Genomic DNA, 26,331 nt, shown 5'->3' on the forward strand with positions numbered 1-26,331 from the left:
TTGTTGTTTAAGTTTTTTTCTTGTTGAATATTTGCCATAATTTCAATTCATTCATTTTATACCACCTCAGGATAAACAATATTAAAATAAAGAAATTACAAATGAGCATTTTCCCATGTCCAAAGCCATATTGAAACCAGCCGTCCAGAAATGAAACATAGAACTGTGTCCACCAGAGACAGAGCTAGTGTTGTAGAGGTGCATTCTACTGGGTATGTCTATAAGTTTACCGTAAACATGTGGCTGTCCTAGATTTCAAGGGTGGGGTGATGCTGAGCTGGGGCAACAAGCTGCAGCCTTGGTGAGTCATGCCCAGTTAAACCAAGACCGTAGGGGACAAAAGCCAGACACACTCTTAGGTGTCTCCCAAAGATCAGAGTCTCCCAGAGATGGGCAAATCCAACGCAGCTTGACTTGAGTCAAGTCACAAGTCTCTGCCCCTTTAACTTGACTTGAAAACTAGCCCTAATGGGTGTTCACCTCTGTTTTGCTCCCACCACTCGGGGAAGGGGAGGGACTGCTTGCACACTGCAGTGAGGCTCCCTGCAATACTTAGTGCTTTGCACCCCCTCTAGCTGTGCCGCTGGTTTGAACCCAAATCAGTGGTTCGAAACCTTAAGACACAGAAAGATCTTTCAGGGTGGTTAGAAGTGGGGCCTTGATGGGTCTCCCTGGAGAGAGAATTCCCATATTGCGGTGTCTTCACTGAGAAGGCCCTGGTACCTAGCAAGCGGATCAGAGTATGTGGGCAATTCAGAGAGCAAGGTGCGGGGGAAGTCACAAAATAAACTGGTCCCAGCAAATTAAGTCTTTGAAGATTAACACCTGCACTTGAAATTGAGTCAACAGTCAAATGGGAAATAAATGTAATCTGGGCAGATTGCCCCCCCCCCCAAAGAAAAAAAATCATGGTGGCTATGCTTGGAACCACCAGTAGTTGTATTTAAGGCAAAGTTCATATAGGGGATGTAACAGTAGTTCTGTCTGGACTGTGCTATTTTCTTTTCCCTAGCGTGCAGCTTGGGAGTGCCTGGTTGAGTTGATAACTTATGGGAGGCACAATGAATGAAGCTTGTTAAGACCGAGGCAGCCCCGAGCAGCCTTGCACTTAAATATCCCATGGGACTGGCAGGCTGAACTTTGCTCTCACCTCCTTTCCCAAAATAGACTGCCAATTGAGGGCATGTGATGTATGAATCCCAGCCAACAAAGGGGAAAATTTGAGGGGAAGTGAACATCGCTGTAATGGCAGGTAACAATGTGATCTTAACCATAGCTTTGGATGCCACATGTGCTAGAAAGCGGAGCAGACCATCATTATGGCAGGGGGTTTCTCTGTAATCTTCAACTGGCCATGAGTCAGCTTTTGCCAGCGTAGGCAGATCTAGACGCTAAGAAATGCTGCTCAGGGAATGCGGTTTGTAGGAATCTATAGGATGGTTGCTAACAGCTGATACTTCAGTTCCGGCAGAGCAGGAAAGCAGAAAGCAGCATTTAGAATGGGCCTGTGGTCTGTTCTGCTCACTCTTCCGGTCAGGGATGTGACTCTGTTGGGCATCTACTGTTAGAGTTTGAAGGGAGTGATTGACTTGTGCAGGGATGCAGGTGCGGGTTGTCTTCTTCCATTGATATAAATGAGGAAACTATTCTAGATGGTGGGAGCTCCAGGTTAGTGTCGGAGTCCTCTTGGCTGGGACAGGTTCTTGGATCTGGCAAGAAGACCCTCTACTGTTGCAGAAATATGCACGCTTGGCAACGGGAAAGAATAGCTGATGAATTCACTCTGAGCTTTGTGTAGGCAGTGGAGTTAAGAGCAGTCACTGTTTTCTTTGTCTATTTTCTTTTCACCCCCGCCCTGTTCCAAGAGCCTCCATCTCCCTTTGGGCTGTGTTGCTGCTAGGCAATGCCGGCTATCGTGCAATACCGACTGAGTCAGCAGAAGGAACCAAGAGGGAGCTGGGAAAGAGGGGACTTATTTGATTAGGGCAAGGCTACATGTCACACGGACCCCCATCTTTGCAGTAACCCAGAACCAGACTTGCTGCTCTGCTGTTGCCAGGTTGAATGTGAAATCTTGACAGATGGAAACCTAGGAAGGCTTGTCCTGGCTCTCCTAGTTGGTGGTTGGTGTTTTTAATCTGGAATGATTACACTGGATGCTGGCAGTTGCCTGCTGCATTAAGGCTTACTGCCTGTTGCCACATTTAGCAGACCAGTCCTATTTCAGGAGCCTTCACCATGACTAACAGACATCTCGGCCCCTCTGGCATCTGTATTTACCCCATGGTTGCTTTTTTGTATTTGTGTCAATTTGCATGATGCAGTGGCGTAGCTAGAGGGGGTGCAAGGCACTAAGTTTTGCAGGGGGCCTCGCTGCAGTGTGCAAGTGGCCCCTCTCCTTTGGAGCCATTGCAGGAGGAGGGGCTGCAAAACCCCTTTGCACCCCTTTGCACCCCCTCTAGCTACTTGACCGGTGCTGAGCTTGAAAAGGCTCTTGGATAGTGGGATGTGAGGCCCCGGGGAGCTGCACATTTCTCTGTTCCCACTTGCAGCCTTCAAACCAAACCCCAACTTTTGTAAAGTTTTTCTGGTCACCTGGGAGCCATTCACAATGTGCCACAGACTGTTGGCAACCTGGTTGCTGGCCAGGCTTCTTATGCGCGGGGGGGGGGCACTCCCTGGGGATTGAATGAACCATTTGAGCCTGACTCATGCGCGCGCACACACACCTTTGTTTCCACTCCAGAACGATGTGAACCTGAGTGAATACCAATTTCTCTCCCTGTGCTCCTCAGGCTTTCTGCTGGCATCTGACAGGGGTGCAAGCGTGTGGAGGGCAGGAGTACTGGAGCACCGAAGGCCGCTGCATCCCCTGCCAGGGGTGTCCGCCAGGAGAGGAGCCAGACCGAGTAAGCTGACTTATCCTTGATGCTTCTAGTTGCACACTGCACTGTAGGTGTGTGGAGGGGAGTTCCTGTGCATGTCTTCCTCTGCCTGTGGCCAGGACTGCAGTTGTGTTACCAATCTGTGGGGGTCCAGAAAAAAAAAGACTCCAGCTTTGAGAGCAGGATTACGGTGTCTCTCTGCATTCATCTATTTATTAAACTCATTGCGTAGCTAGAGGGGGGTGCAAAGCACTACGTTTTGCAGGGAGCCTCACAGCAGCATGCAAGCAGCCCCTCTCCCTCCTCTTTGGAGTCATTCCGGGCAGTGGGAGCAAAAAGGAGGTGATGGCTCCGAGGGGGAGGGTCCACTTGCATACTGCAGTGAGACTCCCTGCAAAACTGTGTGCTTTGCATCCCCTCTAGCTATGCCACTGACAAAACCAACCAGGTTTCTAGTCTTTGTGGATGTGCAATTATGTTTGAAAGTGTGACGGGGATTCGTACTGAAGTCTCCAAAGCTGGAGAGATGGTGTCTGAATCATCTTCCTTGTGGTTGGGCCTGAGTGGCACATGCCTAGTAGAACACCAGACCATAGTATGCAACTTTGTTCAGTTTGCATAACGATGCAAGTGTCAGAATTCAGCAGATTCAGCCCAGAATTTTATTCGCCTCCGCAAAGAATTTGTTAGCGCACAGAAAATGCAACCCTGTTTAAAACTTTGGTTCATAACATGGGCTGCCCCCAGTTTGTTGAAGAAAGCAATTTCAGGCTTATGGGAGGGGAGGGTTGATTTGGGAAACCGGCCTCTGTTGTTCTTGGGCACTGAGTGAGAAACCCACTGTTTAGTCTTAGTCTCCCTGGAGCCTTTGAGATGTCAAAGACAAAGCTAAAGCCCAAACCCTTTACAGTCACAAATTTAAATTTCTGTTTGAAAACTAATGTTCTTGTGTTCCAGCATGGAGCCTGCAAGTCAAAATGTTCCTCTTCTGTCTCCCTGGGGACATTTGCTGAGCCATCTTTTCTGTCTGGTTTTGTTAGCTCTCTTCCAAAATGCCTCTGCAATTAACACTTTCCCATAACAACCAACTCCAGACTAGCTGTATTTTGTGAGCCATGCACCAAATATGCACCTCTTTCTGAACAGGCTCCACCATCTTCTGTTTGCTCCAACGTCTCCATTCTGGGGGAAGTCCTTCACTGCCCCTCTTTCTTCCTGACAGCTGAAGTCACTGCAGATGCATGGATACTGGCAAAAAAATGTACAAGAAACTATACATCTGTGCAGAAACGACTCATGCGCTGTGTGCCCCTGCTGCATCACTGAGCACCGTTTCCTGCAAGTGACGTGCGCCACCAAGCCACAGCATCTAGATAGCAAGCCACTGTGATCAGTTGGCTTTTTCCAGGCTCAGCATGTCGGCAGAAGCTGTGTCAGCTTTGTGCCTCGGCAACCAAGTCTCAAAGCGATGGCGGCATGAGTTGCAGCCAGGTCTGCGCATATTTCATGCTTTCGTAGTTCTGCTGCGCAAGCACAGAACTCAGCGTTTAATAACTAACCACCTCTTTCTCTGCCCCAGCTGCTTAAAATTACTCATGAGGATTCTATGACATCACTGCAGTTCTGTCAATAGAGGGAAGGAGACAGTGGCGTAGCTAGAGGGGGTGCAAAGCACTAAGTTTTGCAGGGAGCTTCACCACAGTGTGCAAGCAGCTCATCCCCCTCCCCTTTGGAGCCATTCTGGGCAGTGGGTGCAAAATAGAGGGAGGGGGAGGGGCCGCTTGCATACTGCGGTGAGGATCCCTGCAAAATTTAGTGCTTTGCACCCCCTCTGACTATACCACTGGAAGGGGCAGCGTGAAGGTGACTTATAGCAGCAGTTGATTGTATACAGTACTAGAAATTATCGCTAGAAAGAATGCATTTAAAAGTGCTGCTGCCCCTGCCTGATGTGTAATGGCTTCTTGTTCTGCATTTTGTTGCTTTTTTTCCCTCCATAGAAATGTGGCTTTGGGAAAGGACTGGGAATGATGTGCAGGCCTTGCTCGGCAAACTCCTTCTCTTCCAGTTATGGGTTGGACCTCTGTTCATTGCATAGCCGCTGCGAGGGCAAGAAGAGGGTTCGTGCCAGCTCTGGAACTGCGACGGCAGACACTTTGTGTGGAGACTGCATGCCAGGGTAATGTTGCGTACTGCTTGATTGCAGGGCCACCATGCCTGCACTAACCTCTTATGCGGTGGGGGGCTTCAGAGTGTTGTACTAGCCAGTGTGGAACCTCACGTGGGATTCGGTAGACCCCACATCTGTACAAATGCTTTGCACAAATGTGGTATTCCGGCAGACTGTCTGTGGATTTCGATTTTGGTTGGATTATTAAATTTATTTCATAAATTGCATCAACCAACTTTTATAACAGGAAAGAGAGATATGCAATGCCTAAGGCCAAATTGCTAAAATGTGGCAAGACTGGAGGGTAAAGACAGGTTAAAAATCAAGCCTGATATAACCAATAGCCAGAAACAAATTGCATTGATGCACAGAACTTGTGGCGACTACAGTATTTCAATTATTTGGTCTCCTTTTTAATAAGTTTACATTTTGCTGTGGTTGATTAAAGGCAGCGCATGTGTTCTGCCACTATGCTGTTCACCCTCTGAGGTCCTCCAATTATTTCTTTGAACGGTTCATTTCCTCTTGTTGAAAGTTTGGCTTGGAGGGATAGTTAATAAAGCTTTTCAAGGGAACAACTGTGGGAGCAAAGCACCTCCCTAGGCTCAAGACAGACTACTGTGTATCTTGTGATCTTGTGTTTTGCCCCACCCACACTGCTCCACCCTCTGCCTCAATTTCCTCTGTGAAATCCAGAGGGGTGGCTACAAGCACCTGGGGCATTGAATGAGTTGGATCCAAAGAAGCATGAACGAAAGGGAGATGACTGCTAATGCCCTTCTCCAAAGGCTTGTTCTAGCGGAAGTGTTTCTGCAGCTCTGTCATAGGTAGAAGTCATAGCAGTTCTTGTCCTTGTGCAATTGGAAGACTGTCTCTGTTCTGGGATCCAGTTTTCCTCTGCTTCCACAGCATCCTTGCGCGTGAATAAAACAGCCTTTTCATGAGTGGCAGTTGCCCCTGCATGTTGAAAGGAGCCTTTTAGAACCAACTTGTTTCATTAATAGGCACCAGTGAAACATTGCACAATTCAGCATCCTGTGTGACACTGCAATGAAGCTGAGATAAAGTTGTCATGTGAGAATTTTCCTTGAATTTTGGGTGGTCAGGAAAGAAAAGGAGGGCTGAAAACTACAGTCAAGTTTGGGGAGAAGGGGGAAGAGAACTTAACACAGACTTTTGTAATGCTCTGGGTAGTGGGCATCATTTTCCCAGAAGCCCCTGCAAGAGTGACACTGCATCATCCTGTAGCATCGTTCTGGGAGCTTTGGGAGGTGGGGAAGGGCTGTCACTGGAAGGGCATGTCTGGAGCTGTGAGTTTAAGTATTGCCATAAGCCACCTTGGTTTATCCCACTTCCACAACAAATGTTGCCCCCCCCCTCCAAAATTCCCAAAGTGGACCTCCAGTTTCACAAGTGGTGAATGGAGCTGTGGAAGTGTTTGTGGGCAGAGGTGGGCTCCAGCTCTACTAGTCAAGGGGATTGGGTTGAATGATGTAGCAGCTTGGGGTGACCAGACATCTCAGATCTGCTCTGAGCAGCATCCCAAGACTAGCATGGTTGGTTGGTTAGCATGAAGGTACTCCGCACTATAAGTAGTTTCTGAGACCTAGCAAATGGCTACAAATCAGAGCAGACTGTGCAGGGCTGGGGGAGCAGAACTTGGAACAGGGCTGGTTCCCCTGTTTGCCCATACAGAAGGGCACTGGTGGACTGCCATTTTGAGGGCCAAGAAGAAATTTCTTTCAAGATCAGATTGGCAATGAACCCCCTTGTGTCTTGTGGGTGGGTTTGGGGGGCTCAATATAACTTGGTTTTGTCTATCGAATTCTAAATAGTTTCCTTTCCACCGTCCCTTTGCCCTTGGAATGCAATGACCCAGGTGGTGCTGCGAGTTCCCTGGCAGCTGTCTGCATGAGTCATCTCCAGCCGTCTGCCCCGTCAGCACCTCTCTGGGTCATGCCTCTTCTTGCTCATGCTGGCAAGGAATGGGGTTTGCCAAACTTGCTTTTAGGGAACTGTTTCGGCAGAAAAGCATGTATGGAGCAGAAGTGCTCCGTGGCTTGACTGCCAGGGTACAGGAACACATCTGCCCAGGGACCTCTGTGTGGATTCCAGAACATTACAGAGTGGACTGTCCATTTACACGGGGTGCCAACTGTCCCATCAGGCTCTGTCACTGTCCCACATGAACTGACAGTGTCCCAGCACTGTTCTGGAGCTGTGGAGGACATGGATGGAGGCCACCCAGAAAGAGATCCATGCATTCACCAATTCTTTTTTCAAGGGAGCAGATCTAGCCATGGCAAGAGATGCCACAGCTACATTGAGACCGATAACAGCAGGGACTCTTCATGGCCTTTGAAAGTGTTTGGAAACTTCAACTATGTCGAGAAGTGGCTGGATTGCAGGGTTGTGCATTGTGGGGGCGGCAGGTGGCGTAGAGCTGCCCCACCCATTCGCATGTGGGTTGAAAGTGCATGCACACCTCATATGGTGGCAGCACTTTTTGAAGGACTTGGTGGGACGGCTCTACCTCACCTGCTGCTCCCATACTGCATATCCCTGCTGGGTTGGTACCCAAGATCAGTTTTATGGAGCATGTAACTTCACTTTCGAAGAGGGGGTTTTCCCCCCCATGAGCACAGTTTAGCATGTCAGTTACCACTTTCAAAGATCTAAATGGACTGGCCATAGGATACCTTCAGTGTTATTGCTCTGTGTGTGGTCCTGCCCACTCTCTCAGCTGGAGGCTTCCATCGCTGGCTGAAAGTGCGCTTGGACGAGGGAAAAATGCCCCTTTGGTGAAGATGCCCAGAATCATTTTATTTTGGTGGTCTTTATTTAGCAGGTTTTATGTCCTGCTCTTTGCTGTTTATGGTAACGTGGCTTATATATGGAAGGGAACAATGAAACCAACACCAAAAAGCAGAACACTGCAACATCCAGTGAAACCCCCATAGCACAAAACTGGAGTCCAGCAAGATTTAAAGGCTTTCTAAAACAAGAACTTCCTGCCTTGAGAGGGTTAATCTGATCCCTTCCCAGCAACAATCTGCTACTGCTCCACCTTTTTGACTCATAAAGTGTTTGATACATTTTTGGGGGATGGATTATTTTTGAATATTATATGCCACCATTGGGGTTGCTGCTCTGGCAAGACATTGTATAAATCCCCCAAATCAATAAAATAAATAAGCCCATAACATGCATACAAGCAAGTACAAGCCATGATGTGTATGCGCAACCTCCTGATTTTAGGAATGGGTTAAGTCAGAATGCCAGATGTAGGGGAGAGCACCAGGATGAGGTCTCTTGTTATCTGGTGTGCTCCCTGGGGCATTTGGTGGGCCGCTGTGAGATACAGGAAGCTGGACTAGATGGGCCTATGGCCTGATCCAGTGGGGCTGTTCTTATGTTCTTATGTTCTTATGTTCTTAAGTAACCCATTCTGAAAATTGCTGGATTGTGAGGCAGGCTGAACTATCGAAAGCTGCTGATGGAACCTCCATTGCTTCAGGACTTAGAAGGCCTGCTTGGTCTGGGACAGGGTGTTAATTCTGCCCCTCATAAATGACAAAATTTTTTGGAAAGATCAGCTGCCTGGAAGGCTTGCAAGCTTGCAGACTGGGGCCTAGGAAATAGTCTAGGTTGGAGCATCCAGTGAAATCAATAGGTGGTCACAAGAATGACGTATACCAGCTGCCTCCAAACTCTAGCCCATGGGCCGGATTTGGGGTTCAGGAGAAGCCGTCTGCTCTGTGTGTGAAACTTACTGTTCCAGCACACCACAGCTTGTCATCCTGAGATTGGGATGATGCGATGCTCTGGGCAGTTGGAAATCTGGTTGCAGTGCCCACTGAGGCATCACTCCATAGGTGTGGTTGCCCAGAGTGTCGCATCATCCTGCTGTAGGGACATGATGAGTTGCAGCATGCCAGAATGGTAACAGCCGGTCACACTGGGCAAGCAGCGGTGCGCAGCGGTCTCCAATTTGGAGACCGCTGGTGTGTGTGTATATATATATACCAAAAAGACTGCATACAAGGCCTACTGCACCCCCTCGCTGCATAGCCCTTCTCTTTAGAGTGAAAATAATTCTTTCCATTGACCTTGTGGGTGTGCTTGCCTTTTAGTTCTTGCAGCCCTCGTGTTCACTGTCAAGAATACAAGAGCAAGCAGGCTCATGTGTTTGTGACTCTGGTTTGAAGTCCTTGTCTGGGAGGGGTATCCGGTTAGGGCCTATCTGCAGCGAACCACTGCTGGCAAGGTGAGTTCTTGCAGAGGATGGCTAAGCAACTCTTCCCAAAAGCCACATTCTGTATATCAAAATCGTGCCACTCTTGCGCACCAGGAAGCGTAACAATCCCAACCCCTTGTTAGGAAAGCAGCAGGGAGGAAAAGGGGGCCGACTCAGTGAGTCATCCCAGGCCTTTGGCTGAACCTGGTGGAACTTGTGTGCTCCAAGCCAGAGGGAGGCAAGAAACTGGAGGCTTCTGCTGCGGTCATATTTTGCTTTCTCGAGGCTGCTGACTCCGGTGCAAGTAAGCCTGACTAATCTAAATTCCCGTCCTGATTTGTAAAAGGGTGGAACAGGAGAACTGCCGGCTTTTTTTCCCTGCTTCCTTAATCTTCAGCATCTGGGTTCTTGGTGGGAATTGCTCACGACCACGTCACAGTAACTCAGCCACCTCTGCATGGAGCTCTGCAATTTTTGAGCAACGTGGGGCTCTATCCTTTGTCATAAGATAAAACGCATCCTTTATTTAAAAAAAAAAACTTTCATGTATAAATGATTGTGGCAGCAGACAGTATCAAGATAAAAACAGTTGTATTTGTGTTGGTGCAGAAAATCCCATTTGGAATGCTGACTGAATATGGTTCTTGTGTTCTGATAGTATCTGGGCTCCTCCTCTGGAGACACGTGGCTCCTCGTGCACTAGAAAGTAGTGTGCGTGACACAGATGGGTTTGGAAGTGTACCATGGAGTCTGGGGTGAGTCACACATGGAAACTATCGTAAACTGCTTCTGTGAAAGCAGTGATGTCAAGCCCCAGAAGAGGAGCACTTTAGAAAATGTGTAGCAATTTTGTTCCTGATGGAACAGAGTGGAGTCTCTGGACAACTTGGGCTGATCAGCCACTCACCCAATGCTCTCTTGCCCCTTCTAGGTATTACAGTCCAGAAGGAGAGACAGATCCAACAGCCATCTGCCTGCCCTGCTCCTCTGCCCCTAAAGGCATGCCTGGATGCCCAGGTGAGAACAAAGAAAATGAAGGGTCCTTTGGCTGCTCCTGCTCGTCTTTGGTGCTCTCAATCAGCCCATGTCACTTGAGAATCCTGTCCTTCCATCAGACGCCATCACAAGCCGCTTCACCTGCAGGCTTTTTGGGCCCCAGTAGCATAGCCACAGGGGATACTGTAACTGCAGTGGGCACTGCAATGCACCGTGTAAGTGGCCCCTCCCCCTCGCCATGAGACCCATTCCAGGCAGCGATGGCAATGTCTCAGCACCTACAGTACTTACTGCGCCACCCCCTGGCTATGCTACTGTAGTTCAGCATTGTCTGCACCAGCAGGCAGCAGAAGGCAGGGGCCTCTCTCCTCTCCTGCTGCCCGACGCTTTGAATTGGCTGCTTGGGGCTGGACTGCCAACCTCCTGCATGCAACCCCTGTTGCTTTCTGATGCAGTGGAGTGCTTGGCCTCTGATTTGTGTGCCAAATCTTTTTGTCATGAATGGGCTCTTCTGTGATGAAAGACAATATGTACCTCTCCAGGGGTCCTCTGGCTCTTCATCCTGCTGCAATGGTTTTGTAGCTGGCCCTTGATAAACCACTTTTCCTGCCCCCCCTTGTCTCCCAGGGTCCAGGAAGTGGCTGACACGCCTGGCTCGGAACGCTGAGGCCCTGCAGAGACGGGATGAGAAGGTGGCAGCCAATGGCACCCGGGAGGGGAAGCCGGAGGAGAGCACCACGCAGTACGCAGTCCTGGCCATCGTGCCCGTCTTCTGTGTGATGGGTCTGCTGGGAATCCTCTTCTGCAACCTGTTGATGAAGAAGGGCTACCATTGCACTGCCCAGAAGGACGAAGAGGGAGCGAAATCCGAGAGGAATGGTGAGGACAGAATGCAGTTGGGGTGGGATGTGAGGCCGCCTCAGTGGCAGGTACAAAGCACTTGTATTGTCTCTGGCACAGTTCCGGCATCACTGTTATTGAGGCTCGCTCTTAATGTGGATCAGATGAACATACACATGAAGCTGCTAACTGAGTTGAGACCATTGGTCAACCTAGTTGAGTTTTCCCACACTGACTGGCAGCAGCTCTCCAAGGGTTCAGGCAGGCTTTTTCCTCCCAATCCTACTTGGTGATGCTGCAGGGATTGAACTTGGGACCTTAGAGCAAGTGCTCAACTCTTCTGCAAAGTGTCACTTGTGAATGTCATTAAGGCAAGAGAGAACATAAGAATATAAGAACAACCCCACTGGATCAGGCCATAGGCCCATCTAGTCCAGCTTCCTGTATCTCTCAGCAGCCCACCAAATGCCCCAGGGAGCACACCAGATAACAAGAGACCTGCATCCTGGTGCCCTCCCTTGCATCTGGCATTCTGACATAACCCATTTCTAAAATCAGGAGGTTGCACATACACATCATGGCTTGTACCCCGTAATGAATTTTTCCTCCAGAAACTTGTCCAATCCCCTTTTAAAGGCGTCCAGGCCAGATGCCGTCACTACATCCTGTGACAAAGAGTTCCACAGACCAACCACTCACTGAGTAAAGAAATATTTTCTTTTGTCTGTTCTAACTCTCCCAACACTCAATTTTAGTGGATGTCCCCTGGTTCTGGTGTTATGTGAGAGTGTAAAGAGCATCTCCCTATCCACTCTGTCCATCCCCTGCATAATTTTGTATGTCTCAATCATGTCCCCCCTCAGGCGCCTCTTTTCTAGGCTGTAGAGGCCCGAACGCCATAGCCTTTCCTCATAAGGAAGGTGCCCCAGCCCAGCAATCATCTTAGTCGCTCTCTTTTGCACCTTTTCCATTTCCACTATGTCTTTTTTGAGATGCAGTGACCAGAACTGGACACAATACTCCAGGTGTGGCCTTACCATAGATTTGTACAACATGGAACATGGAAGGCATGGAAGGCAGCTAGTTTGAACCCAGCTATGCATGTCTGCAAATGCCACCCGCAAATAGGTGATGGTGACTGTGATGTGGGCGGGTGTTGCAGCCCATGCCCACCTGCTGTGAAGCTGACCCCAGTCCCAGCCTCCCCATATACATATTGGCAACCTTCAGTCTCGAAAGACTATGATATCGCGCTCTGAAAGGTGGTTCTGGCACAGCGTCTAGTGTGGCTGAAAAGGCCAATCCGGGAGTGACAATCCCTTCCACACCAGGAGCAAGTGCAGTCTGTCCCTGGTCTGTCTCCCTGGCTATGGGCCTTCCTTCTTTGCCTCTTAGCCTCAGACTGTTGGCCAAGTGTCTCTTCAAACTGGGAAAGGCCATGCTGCACAGCCTGCCTCCAAGCAGGCCGCTCAGAGGCCAGGGTTTCCCACTTGTTGAAACCCTAAGGCCTTCAGATCCCTCTTGCAGATGTCCTTGTAGCGCAGCTGTGGTCTACCTGTAGGGCGCAAAACAGATGGGGATCAAATGGCAAATCTGACAGAAATTCATCAGGTTACCTTAAGCCAACCATTTTCTCAGGGTCTCGGCCCCCCTTTGCAAGATGGTGATTTTAGAAGAACTGGATTTGCTTCTAGATCTTTTGCAATGGGTTACAAGCCATGATGTGTATGTGCAACCTCCTGATTTTAGAAATGGGTTATGTCAGAATGCCAGATGCAAGGGAGGGCACCAGGATGAGGTCTCTTGTTATCTGGTGTGCTCCTTGGGGCATTTGGTGGGCTGCTGGGAGATACAGGAAGCTGGACTAGATGGGCCTATGGCCTGATCCAGTGGGGCTGTTCTTATGTTCTTATGTTATGATGCATGTTGAGAGAATGGGTGTGATGTGATTTGGAGTACTTAAAGCAAGCTACACTTTCATTTTAGATCCTGTCTTTTTAGCAAATTGCATGAAATGGCTTGCCACATAATCAAACATATAACACGCGGCAGCAAAGATTAAAAAAACTAATACAAATAGCAGCTGCCTAAGATGACAGCATTGGAAAAAATGGTGAGCTTCTCATTGAATCAAAATTCAGAAACATATCAGCCTCTGGCACTTAGTCTGGATCTTAACCCCCCTCCCCAGCAGCCTGGCATTACACTGGGCTGCTTAGATCTCTGCCAGCAATTGAGCTGGCGCAGATCTGAATAGCCCCATTGAGTTGACTGAGGTATTAGTCAGGGTAAGGGGGAAAAACATCCCCTTACTCCAAGTTGCACGGCAGTCACGTCCAACCCTGCATTGCGTACAGTGCAAGCCAGCTGGCCTACCTGTTCTAGCACAAGGTAGGATTGGGCTGCCCTTCTTGCCTAGTATTCAGACTTCCTATGTGAGTGGAGAATCTGGCATCTGCCACAGGATTCTGATGATCCTCCCCGGATTTAATTTTTATAGCAAGTTTCTATTCCTCATGAAGTGTAGTTGGAAGCCCTCTGGGAGCAGCAAGCATTTAGTTACTCTGCTTGATGCCCACCACGCATTCATTTCTCCCTCTCTTCTTCAGAAGAGGTAAAGATGGCTAGGTGGGGCTGATGAACAGCAGCAACTGCATAGGGCACACTGTACAAATCTGCCGCTTCTCTGGTGAGAGATCAGTCTTCGGGCTCCCCTCTCTCTCCCTTTCCCCACCTTCTGCCTCTATTCCGAAATCTGATCTTCCCCTCTTTGTCCTTGTTCTGCCTGGTTTCCTCTGCACTGAGCGTTTCTCAGCAGTGCTGGTGGGAATGAAGACGAGCTGTCCTTGCTCGATTACAGCAAGGCACGCTGCAAACCTTTGTTTCTCTGCCAGTGAAGTCAGCAAAGCAGCAGACAGTATTTCCACTCAGTTCAAGACCTCAGCTCCTTTGCCCCTTAATTAAGGTAAACTTTGCTGAATCTGAGCAGCTAGTGCATGCCTTGCTAAACCTGAGCTCTTCTTTTAGCTGGGTCTGTGCTACACCATCTGCAGTTCTTGACGACCCTCTCATGAGAGCCACTGGACTTGGAATACCGAGGAGGAGGATGTTGGGATGGAAGTGCTTTGCATTCTTCTCCTGGTTGTGCCGTCTGCCTCTGGTCTAAGCCCCTAAGAGTCACCACATTTAAAACAGTGGGATGCTGCTGCCTAAGGAAGGGCTTCTGCTGGTAGCCAGTTTTGCAAAGCTAAATGGAAAGGCTAAGTGGACCTCAGTTTCCATCACTGGCACCTTTGGGTAAAGGATCTGGGATCAGATGACAGAGAAAGACCCTGATACCTGAAGCCCTAGAGAGCCCACTGCTGCTCAGGGTAGACTGCACTGAGCTAGGGATGGTCTGCCTTGGAGTAAGCAGCCGTATATACGTATGTAGAAGCTGGCCAGTCCAGCACCCACAATGGCCAGCTTTACAAATGCTCCCATCTCTGATTGGAGCAAATAGAGACGTGATGGTGGCAGCAGTGTTTGGACCCTCGCCAGGGCATGTTTTATCCTCGCGTGGAGGGACTGGGTGGTGCTGATGTGAGGCTGCTTCTGTGAAAAGCTGAATATTGCTTGGGCAGCACTGCCTGGAGAAGGTGAAAGATTCTGAGGCTGAATGCTTGGCAGGGGGTGGTTTGGACTCCAGCAGTGGTGCTGCCGTGAAGGCCAGCACGCTGCGTGGGCTTCATTTCACCCTCATTTTGAGGTCCCTGTTTACCAAGAAAAGTCCCCAGGAGGTGTCAAGTTCCTTCATGGTATCTCCAGAAACTCTTCCTGTAACCCTTTTTCTCTTTCTTTGGCTCACAGCCAGCAGGATGTTAAATGGAAAGCAGGAAACTTCTTTGCTCACAGCTCTGGGAACCACTTTTGTTGTGTTGCAGTGTGGCTCCTGGCAGAGTTGGGAGGTGTAGCCCACCTCTGATCTGGGAGAGAGTCTGGTTAGTGTATTTGCTGTACACCCAGGCAAAGAAGGGGTGGGACTAGTGTGTGTGTGTGGGGGGGGGGAATTCATTGCAAAAATGTGCTGCTGGTTGCTTGGTGATACCAGTGGCGTAGCTGGGGGGTGCAAATCTCCAAGTCTTGCAGGGAGCCTCACTGTGGTGTGCAAGTGGCCCCTCCCTCTCCCCTTTAGAGCCATTCCGGGCTGTGGGTGCATGACGCACGCCTCTGTTTTGCTCCCACTGCCTGGAATAGCTCTGAAGGGCAGGGGCCTCTTGCACAGGGACCTACAAAACTTAGTGCTTTGCACCCCCTCTACCTACATCACTGGGTATGCCAAAACTTTCTGGCATGTAGCATTAGTGGGGAGTTTTCTCTCCTTTTAAAACATGAATCAGCTATGAGGCATGCCTCTCCCTAGATGTAGAACTCTCTAATTATTTGGAAGGATGAGGACAAAGATTTTAAAAAAAATTAAGAGTATCTTTACAGTTGCATGTGATTTTACAAAATACAGGAGTTAACTTGTTTGTTGGTAAAATTAACAAAAAACCAGGAACTAAAAAAGCTATTGGAGCCAAATTTAGGGTGTGGGCTGATGGTGAGGGACTAGCAAGTCTCCTTTAGCAAAGCCCCATTTCTCTAGGGAGGGGAAGGTGGAGCTGCTCTGAACCAGACTCTCTTCTTTCCATTTGAGCTCCCTGCTCATGGATGGCTCGGCGCAGCATTCTGCAAAGTAGATCACACACCGCCTGTCTCCTCCTTTATGTGTGTGCTCAACATGCCCAGGAACCCACAGCCTGTCTGCTCAGTGCGACGGAGGAGAGAAAATGCACTTTTGTGTCCGCTCTCTTCTCCCTTGGTTCATCACCCAGGCAGAATGTGACGTTGCCTAACCAGGTGTTCACCTTTTGGCCGTTTGCCACAGCTGAAAGGTGTGGTACCAGAAGACATTCAACACCCCAGTGGAGGTAGTCTTCCTGCTAGTGTGGGCATTGTGGCGCAAGCACGTGCACTGTAGCGTCACGTGGAGAGCTAGCTGCAAATGTGCAAGTGCATGCATGCTCTGTCATTCTGCCCCTGACTAAGACGAATGCGGTGGTACCTGGGCCATTGTGCAGGATACATCTGGGTCACCTGCCTGGTTGGCAACCTTCAGTCTCGAAAGACTATGGTATAAGCCTACAGCACCTGGTATTCCCAGGCAGTCTCCCATCCAAGTACCAACCAGGCCTGACCCTGCTTAGCTTCCGAGATCAGACGAGATCGGGCATGTGCAGGGCACCAGTTGCTGCCTGGCGCTGTGTCAATCTCCCAGCCACTTTGCATAGGAACAGGCCAGCCCAGAGTAGCTTTTGAGCCGGAGATTGCCCATGCCCAGCCAAATAGCTGTCCCCCCAGGCTGTCCCTCAGACAGTGAACCATCTGTGGGGCTGCTGCCACCAGCTAGGGAGAGGGGCACTAGCTAACGACAGCAATCTGACCAGGCACAGGACCATGATAAAAAATGAGGGGGGGGGGAAATCCCTGTCCAGAAAGGCTAGTTGGGTGAAATGTAAAGGTTGGGGTAAAGAAATGTGCAAACTACTATCTCATGCAAACATAGAATATTTGCAACAAACAATCCTGAAGTGTATTTTTTAGACAGCTGAAATATGCACATTGATATTGTTTTCAGAAAAGCAGGAGACAGGGAAACATTCAGTTCTCCAGAGACTGACATGCTGGACCTCATTGGAACACCTGGAGTTCCCATGGCCAAAAATCCTGGACTAGAGACGCCAGGCTCACTTGTAAATAAAAGGAGGCAGCCCTTCTTTGGCCCCTCTCCTAAGCCTTGTCTTCCTTTGCATCCAGAGGAACTCTGAGTCACTAGGGTAGCCAAGATGTCCCATGACTGGGGCATGGAGCACAGTTTTGCCTTCTCCAACAATTATTTTGTGGGGACTACAACTATGTACCGTCTGAAATACCCAACGGAAGCACCTGTTGTCATAGCTACCATCGACACTGCTGAAGAGCGCATGCCACAATGAAAGGTTGCCCTGACCTAATTTGGCAACAAAGGGCTACTTGCCACTCCATGGCTGTGGAATAGTATCTCTTGGTGTCTGTGAAGCAGCAAAGACTCTTTTTGGCACCTGAAGGATCCACTCCTTTGCCACACCAGTGGAATTGGACTTTGCGCTGTGGAAGCCAACACTGTCAGGACTATGCCTGCCTTTTGGGTGCAAGAGGGCATCTCATGAATGTGGCCACTCTTGTGGAATGGGGCTGCGTCTCCAGGGTCCTTTGGCAGACAACCCAATATGGCTTCAGGAAGCCTGAGTTCAAATGTGGGACTTTGTGCAGCCTTGAGCCAGCTACATGCTCGGCTTCCGCTAATTCAGAGGGTGCTTATAAGCAGGAAGAAAATGGGACAACCCCCCGCCATGCTGCCACCCTTCCTCACCTCTTAGAGTTAGGGCAGGATCCAAATGCAGGTTCTGAGACGGTGGCAATGAATGAGTCACTGGTGCGTGGACTGGCAACTTTCCTCTGTGCTAAAGGGCACTACTTGTGGGAGGCTTTGTGTCGACCTTGTAGGGAGTTGTTTTTGTAACCCCCTATATGGGTGCAGTTTGTGTCACTCCCTCCCCACCTATTCGCTGGATAGCTACAAGCAGTGAAAGGTGATATGTGAGTCTGGAACCTCTTAGAACAGGGGTGTCAAACATAAGGCCTGGTGGCTAGACGCGCCCCCTGGAAGCTTTTTATCCAGCCCTCAGCTGCTGAGGTGTTAACAACTGAAATGGCAGCCCACATGAAAATGGGGCTTTCCCAAATCTTGAAATATGATCAAGATTTGCACACTTTCTCTTCTGTCATTTGCACCTAATGAGTTTCTATATGAGAACAGGGTCTGGTTTCTGGCCATTAGCTGCTTAATGATGTCACTTTCTGCTTAATGACATCACTTCCGGCCCTCAGCTGGAGTCCTGAATGCTAACTTCCCCTCTGTATGAAATGAGTTTGACACCCCTGCCTTAGAACAGTGTTTCTCAACCACTGGTAGGGGTACCACCAGTGGTACTTGAGGTGGTGTCTGGTGGTACTCATGGAATCCCAGACCCCTGACGCTTGGCCGCAAGACCAGGAATGTGACGCAACAACGCAATGGAGCTCAGTAGGCAGAGCTCCAAAGTATGCTTTCCACACTTGAAAAAGTCCTCCCATCCACACTGAGCCTCTTACTGGTGTTTGTCATGTCGTATCTGGCCTTTCAGCCCAGAAGTAACTGGTGGTGATGTCATCGCCGCTTTTGGTGGTACTTTGAATAGGTCCACCATGTGAACATAAGAACAGCCCCACTGGATCAGGCCATAGGCCCATCTAGTCCAGCTTCCTGTATCTCACAGCGGCCCACCAAATGCCCCAAGGAGCACACCAGATAACAAGAGACCTGATCCTGGTGCCCTCCCTTGCATCTGGCATTCTGACATAGCCCATTTCTCAAATCAGGAGGTTGCACATACGCATCATGGCTTGTACCCCGTAATGGATTTTTCCTCCAGAAACTTGTCCAATCCCCTTTTAAAGGCATCCAGGCCAGTTGCCATCACCACATCCTGTGGCAAAGAGTTCCACAGACCAACCACACGCTGAGTAAAGAAATATTTTCTTTTGTCTGTCCTAACTCTCCCAACACTCAATTTTAGTGGATGTCCCCTGGTTCTGGTGTTATGTGAGAGTGTAAAGTCAGTCAGACCACAAATGTCAGGCCGGAGGGGAATCTCAGCAGCAACACACACACACACACACACACACACACACACACACAAGATCTTATCCCCCCTTTTTCAGCCCACCCCACTCGCTTTCTCTCCTCAGATTTACACCAGTTTTGTGGCTGGTGTGCGTCCAAGGAGGCCCATAGGTCATCGGGGGCCTTTAAGCAGAGATAAACTGAAAATATTTTTAGATACCTCTGGTTCCACAGACCGACTACACGCTGAGTAAAGAAATATTTTCTTTTGTCCGTCCTAACTCTCCCAACACTCAATTTTAGTGGATGTGATTTGTACAACAGCATTTGTACAACGGAAGTGGGACGGTGGAGGGCAAATGTTGAGAAACACTGTCCTAGAATCCTGGAGCCACACTGATTTCATCATTAACTCCTAATAGGAAGAAGGTTGGGGTTTTGGGGGGGCGAGGGGGGCAGGTTGCTGTTTTGGGATTGTGTGTGTGTCTGGCCACTGGCTCTTCTCTCTGCTGTTTCAGCCAATCATAATGGTGCAGTAGTGTAGCGGGGGGGGGCTTGCTGTCAGAGCCTTTGGGGCAGTGATGGCAGTGCGCTGTCTGGCTACACTATTATAATAGTGTCACGTGAACGACCAGCCGGCTTGGAGCAATGTGGCAGGCGGCCTTGCACAGGACCTGAGGCCCTGACTTTTTTCAGAGATGCGACAGCTCCATCTTCTGTCTCAGGCATGCAACAGTGCAGGGAGACCGGGTTGGCTTTGCTAACATTTCCTCTGCAGCATTGTATTTAGCCCCATCGCATTTAAACAAATGAAAAGGGTTGTTTAAAAAAAAAAAATCACCTCTCTGTTTTAATGAAGCAGAATTAAGAAAATCATGCAAGGTGCCCAGTCATCCCAGTTCTGTCTGTTATTTGTAGAATTCTAAAGAAATACAGTATTAGTCTTTTAAAAATATTAAAAATTCTATATTGAAAGTTCCATCCTAGAGGGTGGGGGGTGTTCCTACTAGGCTATAGCCCGGCCCAAAGCATTCCTTGCAAGTCCAGTTCTGGTATGGCAAGAATACTGGTGTCTTAAAGGATCTCCTCTGTGGAGAACTTGTGCAAGGAAAGCGCCCTACAGGTAGACCACAGCTGCGATACAAGGACATCTGCAAGAGGGATCTGAAGGCCTTAGGAGTGGACCTCAACAGGTGGGAAACCCTGGCCTCTGAGCAGCCCGCTTGGAGGCAGGCTGTGCAGCATGGCCTTTCCCAGTTTGAAGAGACACTTGGCCAACAGTCTGAGGCAAAGAGGCAAAGAAGGAAGGCCCACAGCCAGGGAGACAGACCAGGGACAGACTGCACTTGCTCCCAGTGTGGAAGGGATTGTCACATCCGAATCGGCCTTTTCAGCCACACTAGACACTGTTCCAGAACCACCTTTCAGAGCGCGATACCAGAGTCTTTCGAGACTGAAGGTTGCCAACAACATGCCGGTTTGTTGCACTGGAAAACTTCATAAAGTGTGAAGCAGAGAAGGCAGGTTCATAGACCTGTCTGGGTCATTAAATGGCTCCCTGCTGCACAATCACACATGTCTCTCCTTCATTTACATGTGCAAACACTGTACTTCCCGTGGCAAATGCTCAAACTGCAGGGGATCCTTTGTATTAAATGGTTGATGCAGCTGCCTTAAGTACGAGCCCTTGGGCCGAGTTCAGTTGTGAACTAAGCTGGGTGGGGGATGGAACCACACCATGCAGAGCAAATAATCGGAGCATCCCACTTCAACTTGCCACCCTCTCTCCTTAGGAAGCGGTTCGGCATACAGAATAGAAGATGCCAACGAAGACACCATTGGCGTCCTTGTGCGGCTGATCACGGAGAAAAAAGGTACATCTAGACAGGAGTTGTTGCTTTGCAGTGATTTCTGTTGGCTGACATGCTGATTGGCTTGGCTTAGTTCAGGGTTTCCCAAAGTGTGGGTTGTGACCCTCTAGTGGGTCATAAGCCCATGCACAGTGAGTCACGAGCTTCGCCCCCCCCCCCCGTGCCCAACCTTGCTTCTAGTCAGTTCCAATTGGAGCCATTCCGGAGACATTGGAAGGACCCGGAGGCCTCTTCAGGGTTGCACTGGGCTGACGACCCACTCTACTGGCCTCCATGGGCTTCAGATGGCCCACAGCAGCGTCCAGAAGTAACTTCTGATTTTTTGGGATGCGACTTCCAGTTTGACTTGAAGTCACTTCCAGATGCTTCTGCAGGCCAGTCTATGGCCCATGGAAGCCGGGAGAGTAGGTTGCTGGCCAGGCGTGACCCAGAAGAGGCCTCTGGACCCTCCCATATGGCTGCACCACAAGGAGCATTGTGCCGCAACCCACCAGGGATATGAGCCCCCCTGCAGTTCAGTGTGTTGCAGCCCAGAGACAGGTTTGCTGCCTCATTTGACAGGACGACCCAGTCCAAGGCACCTCCCCCCCCCGGCCCTGGGGCAGTGAGTTCTCTGCTGTTTTTCTCCTCCTAAATGGTATTTTTGTTGGTGATGGTTCCTGTTGTTTTCTGCCCACAGAGAATGCTGCTGTCCTGGAGGAGATGCTCAAGGAGTACCACAGCAAACAAATCATGCAGCCCACCTACAAGCCAGTTAACAAGTAGGACTCTCCGCCTTTTTTTGCCTCTTCTCATGATCCAGGCTTCTTCTTCTCTTTGCAGCACCCCAAGCTAGGAAGCAAAGACACTGATGGCCCAGCTCCATCCAGCTTTCCAGGGCTGATGTAGCCTTGAAGGGAACTAATGACCTTGAGCGGCCTGTTTGACTGCCCCCGCCCCACCACAAGATGCAGTGCACACCCCATTGGCACGGCTGCACCAGTGCGGAAATGTTGGATAGGATTGGGCCCTTAGTTTTAGCTGCTTGCACTTTGGGGAGACCATCTCTTTCCTGCAGAGGGGCAAGGGAGGAAGTGGTGCAGTGGACTGTATAGGAGGCTTTAATAACATCTTTGATGGTACAGGCAGAAATTTAACAGGCGAAGCATTTCCTAACCCAAAAAGATGGAAAGAGAAACAGATTCACCCGTTAAATTTCTGCTTTTAAAGCAGCTGTAAAGGCACAGGGCAGTTCTCACGGGGGGAGGGGGGGGGAGTCTGAAACCTTCATTTTAATGTTTAATGCTGCAAATACATAGAAACTGCTACTATGGGATGTCCTGGGGAGGAGCTCCACTCCCTATAGTAATGGCCTTTTGCCTCCTTAATAGGTTGCATATCCTGCCTCAGTTACCCCACATCTGCCGACACCAGCACCACCTGCACACAGTCCAGGGTGTCGCTCCTCGCTCAGGCCCCACCTGCACTCGGTGTAGCCAGAGGAAGTGGCCAGAGCTACTCTCCACGGAAGCCACAGCCGCCATAGCAGTCAAGCCACAAAAGCCCAGCTCGAAGGCGAGCAGGCCAGGCGAGATCACCATCCTTTCTGTGGGCAGGTGAGCATGTGGAAGAAATCTGGGGTCCAAAGCTGTCTGACTGCAAAGGTGAAAACTCAGAAATGTTTGGAGTGTCCCCTTCTGTCCCCTGGGATGGCAAAAAAGTGTTTCCAGCCCATGATGCGTTGATAGGCCTGAAGATGCATTTGAGTCAAGTCCTGAAAGAAACCAGGGGGAGGCCGCTGTGAATTGTTTGTTTTATTAACAACGGTTTTATGCCATGTCATCCTTCCATGTTTGGTCAGGTTCCGAGTTGCCCGCATCCCTGAGCAGAAGCCCAGCCCCCCAGAAGTGAAAACCATCTCGGAGAGTGCAAAAGCGGAGCCCGCGGAAGCCCCTTACGCCTGCCTAGTCCCTGAGCAGAAAACCCTCGTCGGCACTGAAGCAAGACCAAAATGGCTGGTGACGGCAGACAGCCAACAAGAGGTGAGTGGCAAAAATTCGGGGGCCGTGAACCTCCAAAAGATGGTATGCCCTTTGGGCTGTTTGTCAGTTCTCTGGCATTTTTTCTTGCCCTTCCTTCAGGGAGCTCAGGAAAGAGCAGCAGGCTTTTTCCCACCTCCCTTTTAGTATTCACAATGATCCTATGAGCTTGGTAATGCTGGGAGCGGGTGATTGTGCCACCCAAGGCCACCAGGGTAGCTTTGTGGTTGGGCTGTGGAACAAGGTCTCCCCAATTCCAGTCATCTTCTAGCTCAATCAATCAATCAACAACCTTTAATGGCATCACACAGAATAAATAAATACAATCACATATAGCCCACAGATTAAAAACCACAAGAATGAGATCATTAAAAATTACACATACTAAAACACCAATCAAGACTGCCTTAAACTGTTAAAGATAAAAACATTTGCAAGAAACTTAGCAACAGGAAGCGTGATTTCTTGCGAAAAATCACATAAAAGAAACGCTGCAAGAAGGTTAGGGGGGCCAGAATAACTAGAAATGACAGGGCCCAAAATAGAGCAGCGAAGTTTACTCATCTTCTAGCTAGTACGCTGGGCTCTCTGGTGCCCAGACCATTCCTGCATTTCAAGGCAAATTGCAAGGCCTTTGGGTGAACCTGCAGCGGCAGCTCAGAGGGAAGCAAGATGTGTTCTGTGCCTGAGACAGGCATACACGGTCACCACTGAAGAATGTCCCTTTCCTTCTGTGTCCTTCGTGAACTTGTTCAGAAGCCCTCAGGATGTCACTTCCTTGCAGCTGTATTTATTGCTTATGGTTTATCTACTCATAGCTGTTTACATTTTATGATAATAGCTTAAAATCTAGGCCAGTGATTTTCAACACTTGCCCTCAAAACAGAGCCACAGGACCCAGAAGAAGTTTTCCAACCTCTGTGCTTCAAAGTCCTGTGGCACACTTTCACGGCACATCAGTGTGCCATGGCACGTGGTTTGAAAATTGCTGCCCTAAAAATAAGGGTGCTCAAACTGGTTTACATTTAAGTGCAGTAAATAGAATTTCACTGCAAAATAAATGAGACACAGCCTGGCCAATAGCGTAGCTAGAGGGGGTGCCAAGCACTAAGTTTTGCAGGGAGCCTCACCGTGCTGTGCAAGCAAACCCTCCCCATCGGAGCCATTCCAGGCTACTAGAGCAAAACGGAGGCATACACCCAGAATGCCTCCATTTTGCTCTAGCGCAGTGGTTTTCAAACGTTTAGCACCAGGTCCCACTTTTTAGAATAAGAATCTGTCAGGACCCACCTGAAGTGACATCACTGAGCAGGAAATTTTTTAACGATTCTAGGCTGCAGTCCTACCCACACTTACCCAGGAGTAAGTCCCGTTTACTATCATTGTTAAAAGCATATACATTGTAGCCTGTTGAAGTTTCCATTAAAAAACTTTCTCAAATGCAGTCAGATACGATGGTAACATCGAGTCTAACATATTAAAAATAAAATGTTGATATGAATGGGGACTCACCTGAAATTGGCTCACGACTCGCCTATTGGGTTCCGACCCACAGTTTGAGAGACACTGCTCTAGCGGTGTGGAATGGCTCCGAAGGGGAGGAGGGGCTGCTTGCGTGGCGCAGTGAGGGTCCCTGCAAAAAGTGCTCTGCACCCCCCAGCTATACTATTGAGCCTGACTCCGCTTTAGACAGCAGCGTCCTCTGAGACCAGATCTGTGGTAGCTGCAGATTTTCCCTCTTTGCAGTGTGAGCAAATCCTGATTCTGATGTCACTCATTCATTTCCTAGGCCGGCCCATTTACTGTTAGACTTGGGGAGAGCAACCTGATTCTCTGAAGGTAATCCAGTGGTTTCTAGCTTCTTGCTGCCAGCTCAGAAGGGGCCCTAGAGCTTTGCTTCTGGAAGGACACCAACTCTTAGGACTCTTGCTTTTGGGAACTGGGCTATGCTGGGCTCTGACTGCTGGAGAAGCTCTTTCCTCTGCAGGTTGCCAGTGTGCTGTAGTGGCTGTGGGACAATAGAGAGGGGGGGGACCACGCAACTTTCGGCAGGGAGGAGGACCCTCTGGGGTTCATGGTGACCACAGTGCTGGTGAGAGACAGCGCTGTGATAGCTGCCATCTCCATTCACCTTGGCCTCTAAGAGGAGTGTGCCAGGCACAAATTTGGGGCAGTGGTAGCCCTCTTCATAGGGTTGCATTGATGGCAGATTCAGCTGTTCTGAAATGGGAAGCTTGAGGGCCAAATCAGGCTGATTCTAAACACACCTTCTTGCCCAAGGTGGGTTTGTTTTTTGAATGGTGGCGGGGGGGGGGGGGCATGTGATGATTGTTGAAGTTACTTAAGGGAAATCTCTCCTAAGTGGATGAATGAATTGAATTGGTCTGTAATTTACTACCTGCTCCTCCGTGGCAAGTGCTCTTGTGAAATCAGCCACGATTGAATGTTAGCCGGGTGCTTGTTGGCGGGATGACAGTCGCCCTCAAAACCTGCAAGGCAACTCTATTCAGCTCTTCCCCCTTCCAGTCCCAGTCCCCTCTGCATCACTGCCCCCTCCGCTGGCCTCATCATCTCTCTCTCTTGACTTGCAGGTGATCATCTGACTCGGCCGTGCTGCAGCAGAGCTGGATCAGTGGTTCCACTGGAAGCCTCCGGCTAAGCAGTCCCTCGGAGAAATGCACACGCTGGGTGTTGTGGAGGGCAAAAGACGGCCCTTGTTTTGCCCCCACCCTTTGGGAGGTTACCAGCGCCCTGAGGCAGTGTGGGGCGGGTCCCCACGGGTAACGCCGTCCGTGCCAGCTGGAGTGTGATGCTCCAGAGGACACCCCTGGCATTGCACAGACTGAAAGGGAGGCGCAAGGGGGTGGAGGGGAGGAAGGGTCCTTGAGCTGTCAAGCTGGAACGTCACTACCTGCACGCCTGTTCACGCAGCACGGGATCCACTCTGTTGTTCCCATCTCCCTGGCCAGCTGTCCAAAACAGAAAGCGACCAGGGGGACAGTTTCCCGGAGGCCCCACTCCTCACCACAGAGCCAGACTCAACTGAGGCTCAGATACACACACACACACACACACTGGCGAGGAAAGGCACCTGGCAAGCTCTTCAGGCTGTACACTTGACACAAGCTGGTGTGCAGGACCCTCAGTAGGGGGGGGGGCATCCCATCTCCAAGGTATCCAAAGAGTAGTATTTTGTCACTGCAGAACTGGCTTTGCCCCCTCCAGTTCCTCAAGAACATAAGAGCCCTGCGCATCAGGTCAAAGGCCCATCTAGTCCAGCTGTCTGTATTTCTCAGTGGCCCACCTGAGGCATCTTGCTCTTCCAGCTGGTCCATTGCAAGGGGGAGTGCAGTGCAAGTATTAATATTGGTGACATTGAGTGACACGCACACACCCCTATTAGCTGAGAGCAGGACATTTCTCTGCTGGTCTGATCAGCCCATTAAAGTAGCTTGTCTCATTTCATCTGTGCCGATAGGGTGGCACATCTGAATTCTCTTGCACACACCCCATTAAAACACTTGCATAGCTCATTTCGCTAGAGGACCACCTAGTGGAGCAGCCCACAGTGTCTTCCTCCTGTGAGCA

The 26,331-nt window shown here is 49.7% G+C and overlaps 1 protein-coding gene and 1 pseudogene across 1 annotated transcript; one reads left to right on the top strand and one right to left on the bottom strand.

Moving 5' to 3' along the window:
- Positions 1–1,206: 1,206 nt before the first annotated feature.
- RELT (RELT TNF receptor) lies at positions 1,207–25,409 on the top strand. Its single transcript, XM_066621797.1, has 10 exons — positions 1,207–1,252; positions 2,796–2,909; positions 4,886–5,064; positions 10,224–10,309; positions 10,916–11,167; positions 20,648–20,728; positions 21,405–21,486; positions 22,096–22,320; positions 22,566–22,746; positions 25,335–25,409. Exons 3-10 carry the CDS (start codon positions 4,913–4,915, stop codon positions 25,344–25,346), a joined length of 1,071 nt encoding a protein of 356 aa, XP_066477894.1. The 5' UTR covers positions 1,207–1,252; positions 2,796–2,909; positions 4,886–4,912; the 3' UTR covers positions 25,347–25,409.
- On the bottom strand, positions 16,289–16,405 carry LOC136646289 (5S ribosomal RNA; annotated as a pseudogene).
- Positions 25,410–26,331: the final 922 nt, after the last annotated feature.

Source organism: Tiliqua scincoides, chromosome 3 (genome assembly GCF_035046505.1).
Source record: "Tiliqua scincoides isolate rTilSci1 chromosome 3, rTilSci1.hap2, whole genome shotgun sequence".
Taxonomy (NCBI): Eukaryota; Metazoa; Chordata; class Lepidosauria; order Squamata; family Scincidae; genus Tiliqua; species Tiliqua scincoides.

Coding starts and splice junctions, on each gene's coding strand:
- RELT (XM_066621797.1), top strand. CDS start 4,913: ATGATGTGCAGGCCTTGCTCGGCAAACTCCTTCTCTTCCAGTTATGGG. Junction 5,065..10,223: donor TGTGGAGACTGCATGCCAGG/GTAATGTTGCGT, acceptor TGCCCCTTCTAG/GTATTACAGTCCAGAAGGAG. Junction 22,321..22,565: donor ACCATCCTTTCTGTGGGCAG/GTGAGCATGTGG, acceptor ATGTTTGGTCAG/GTTCCGAGTTGCCCGCATCC.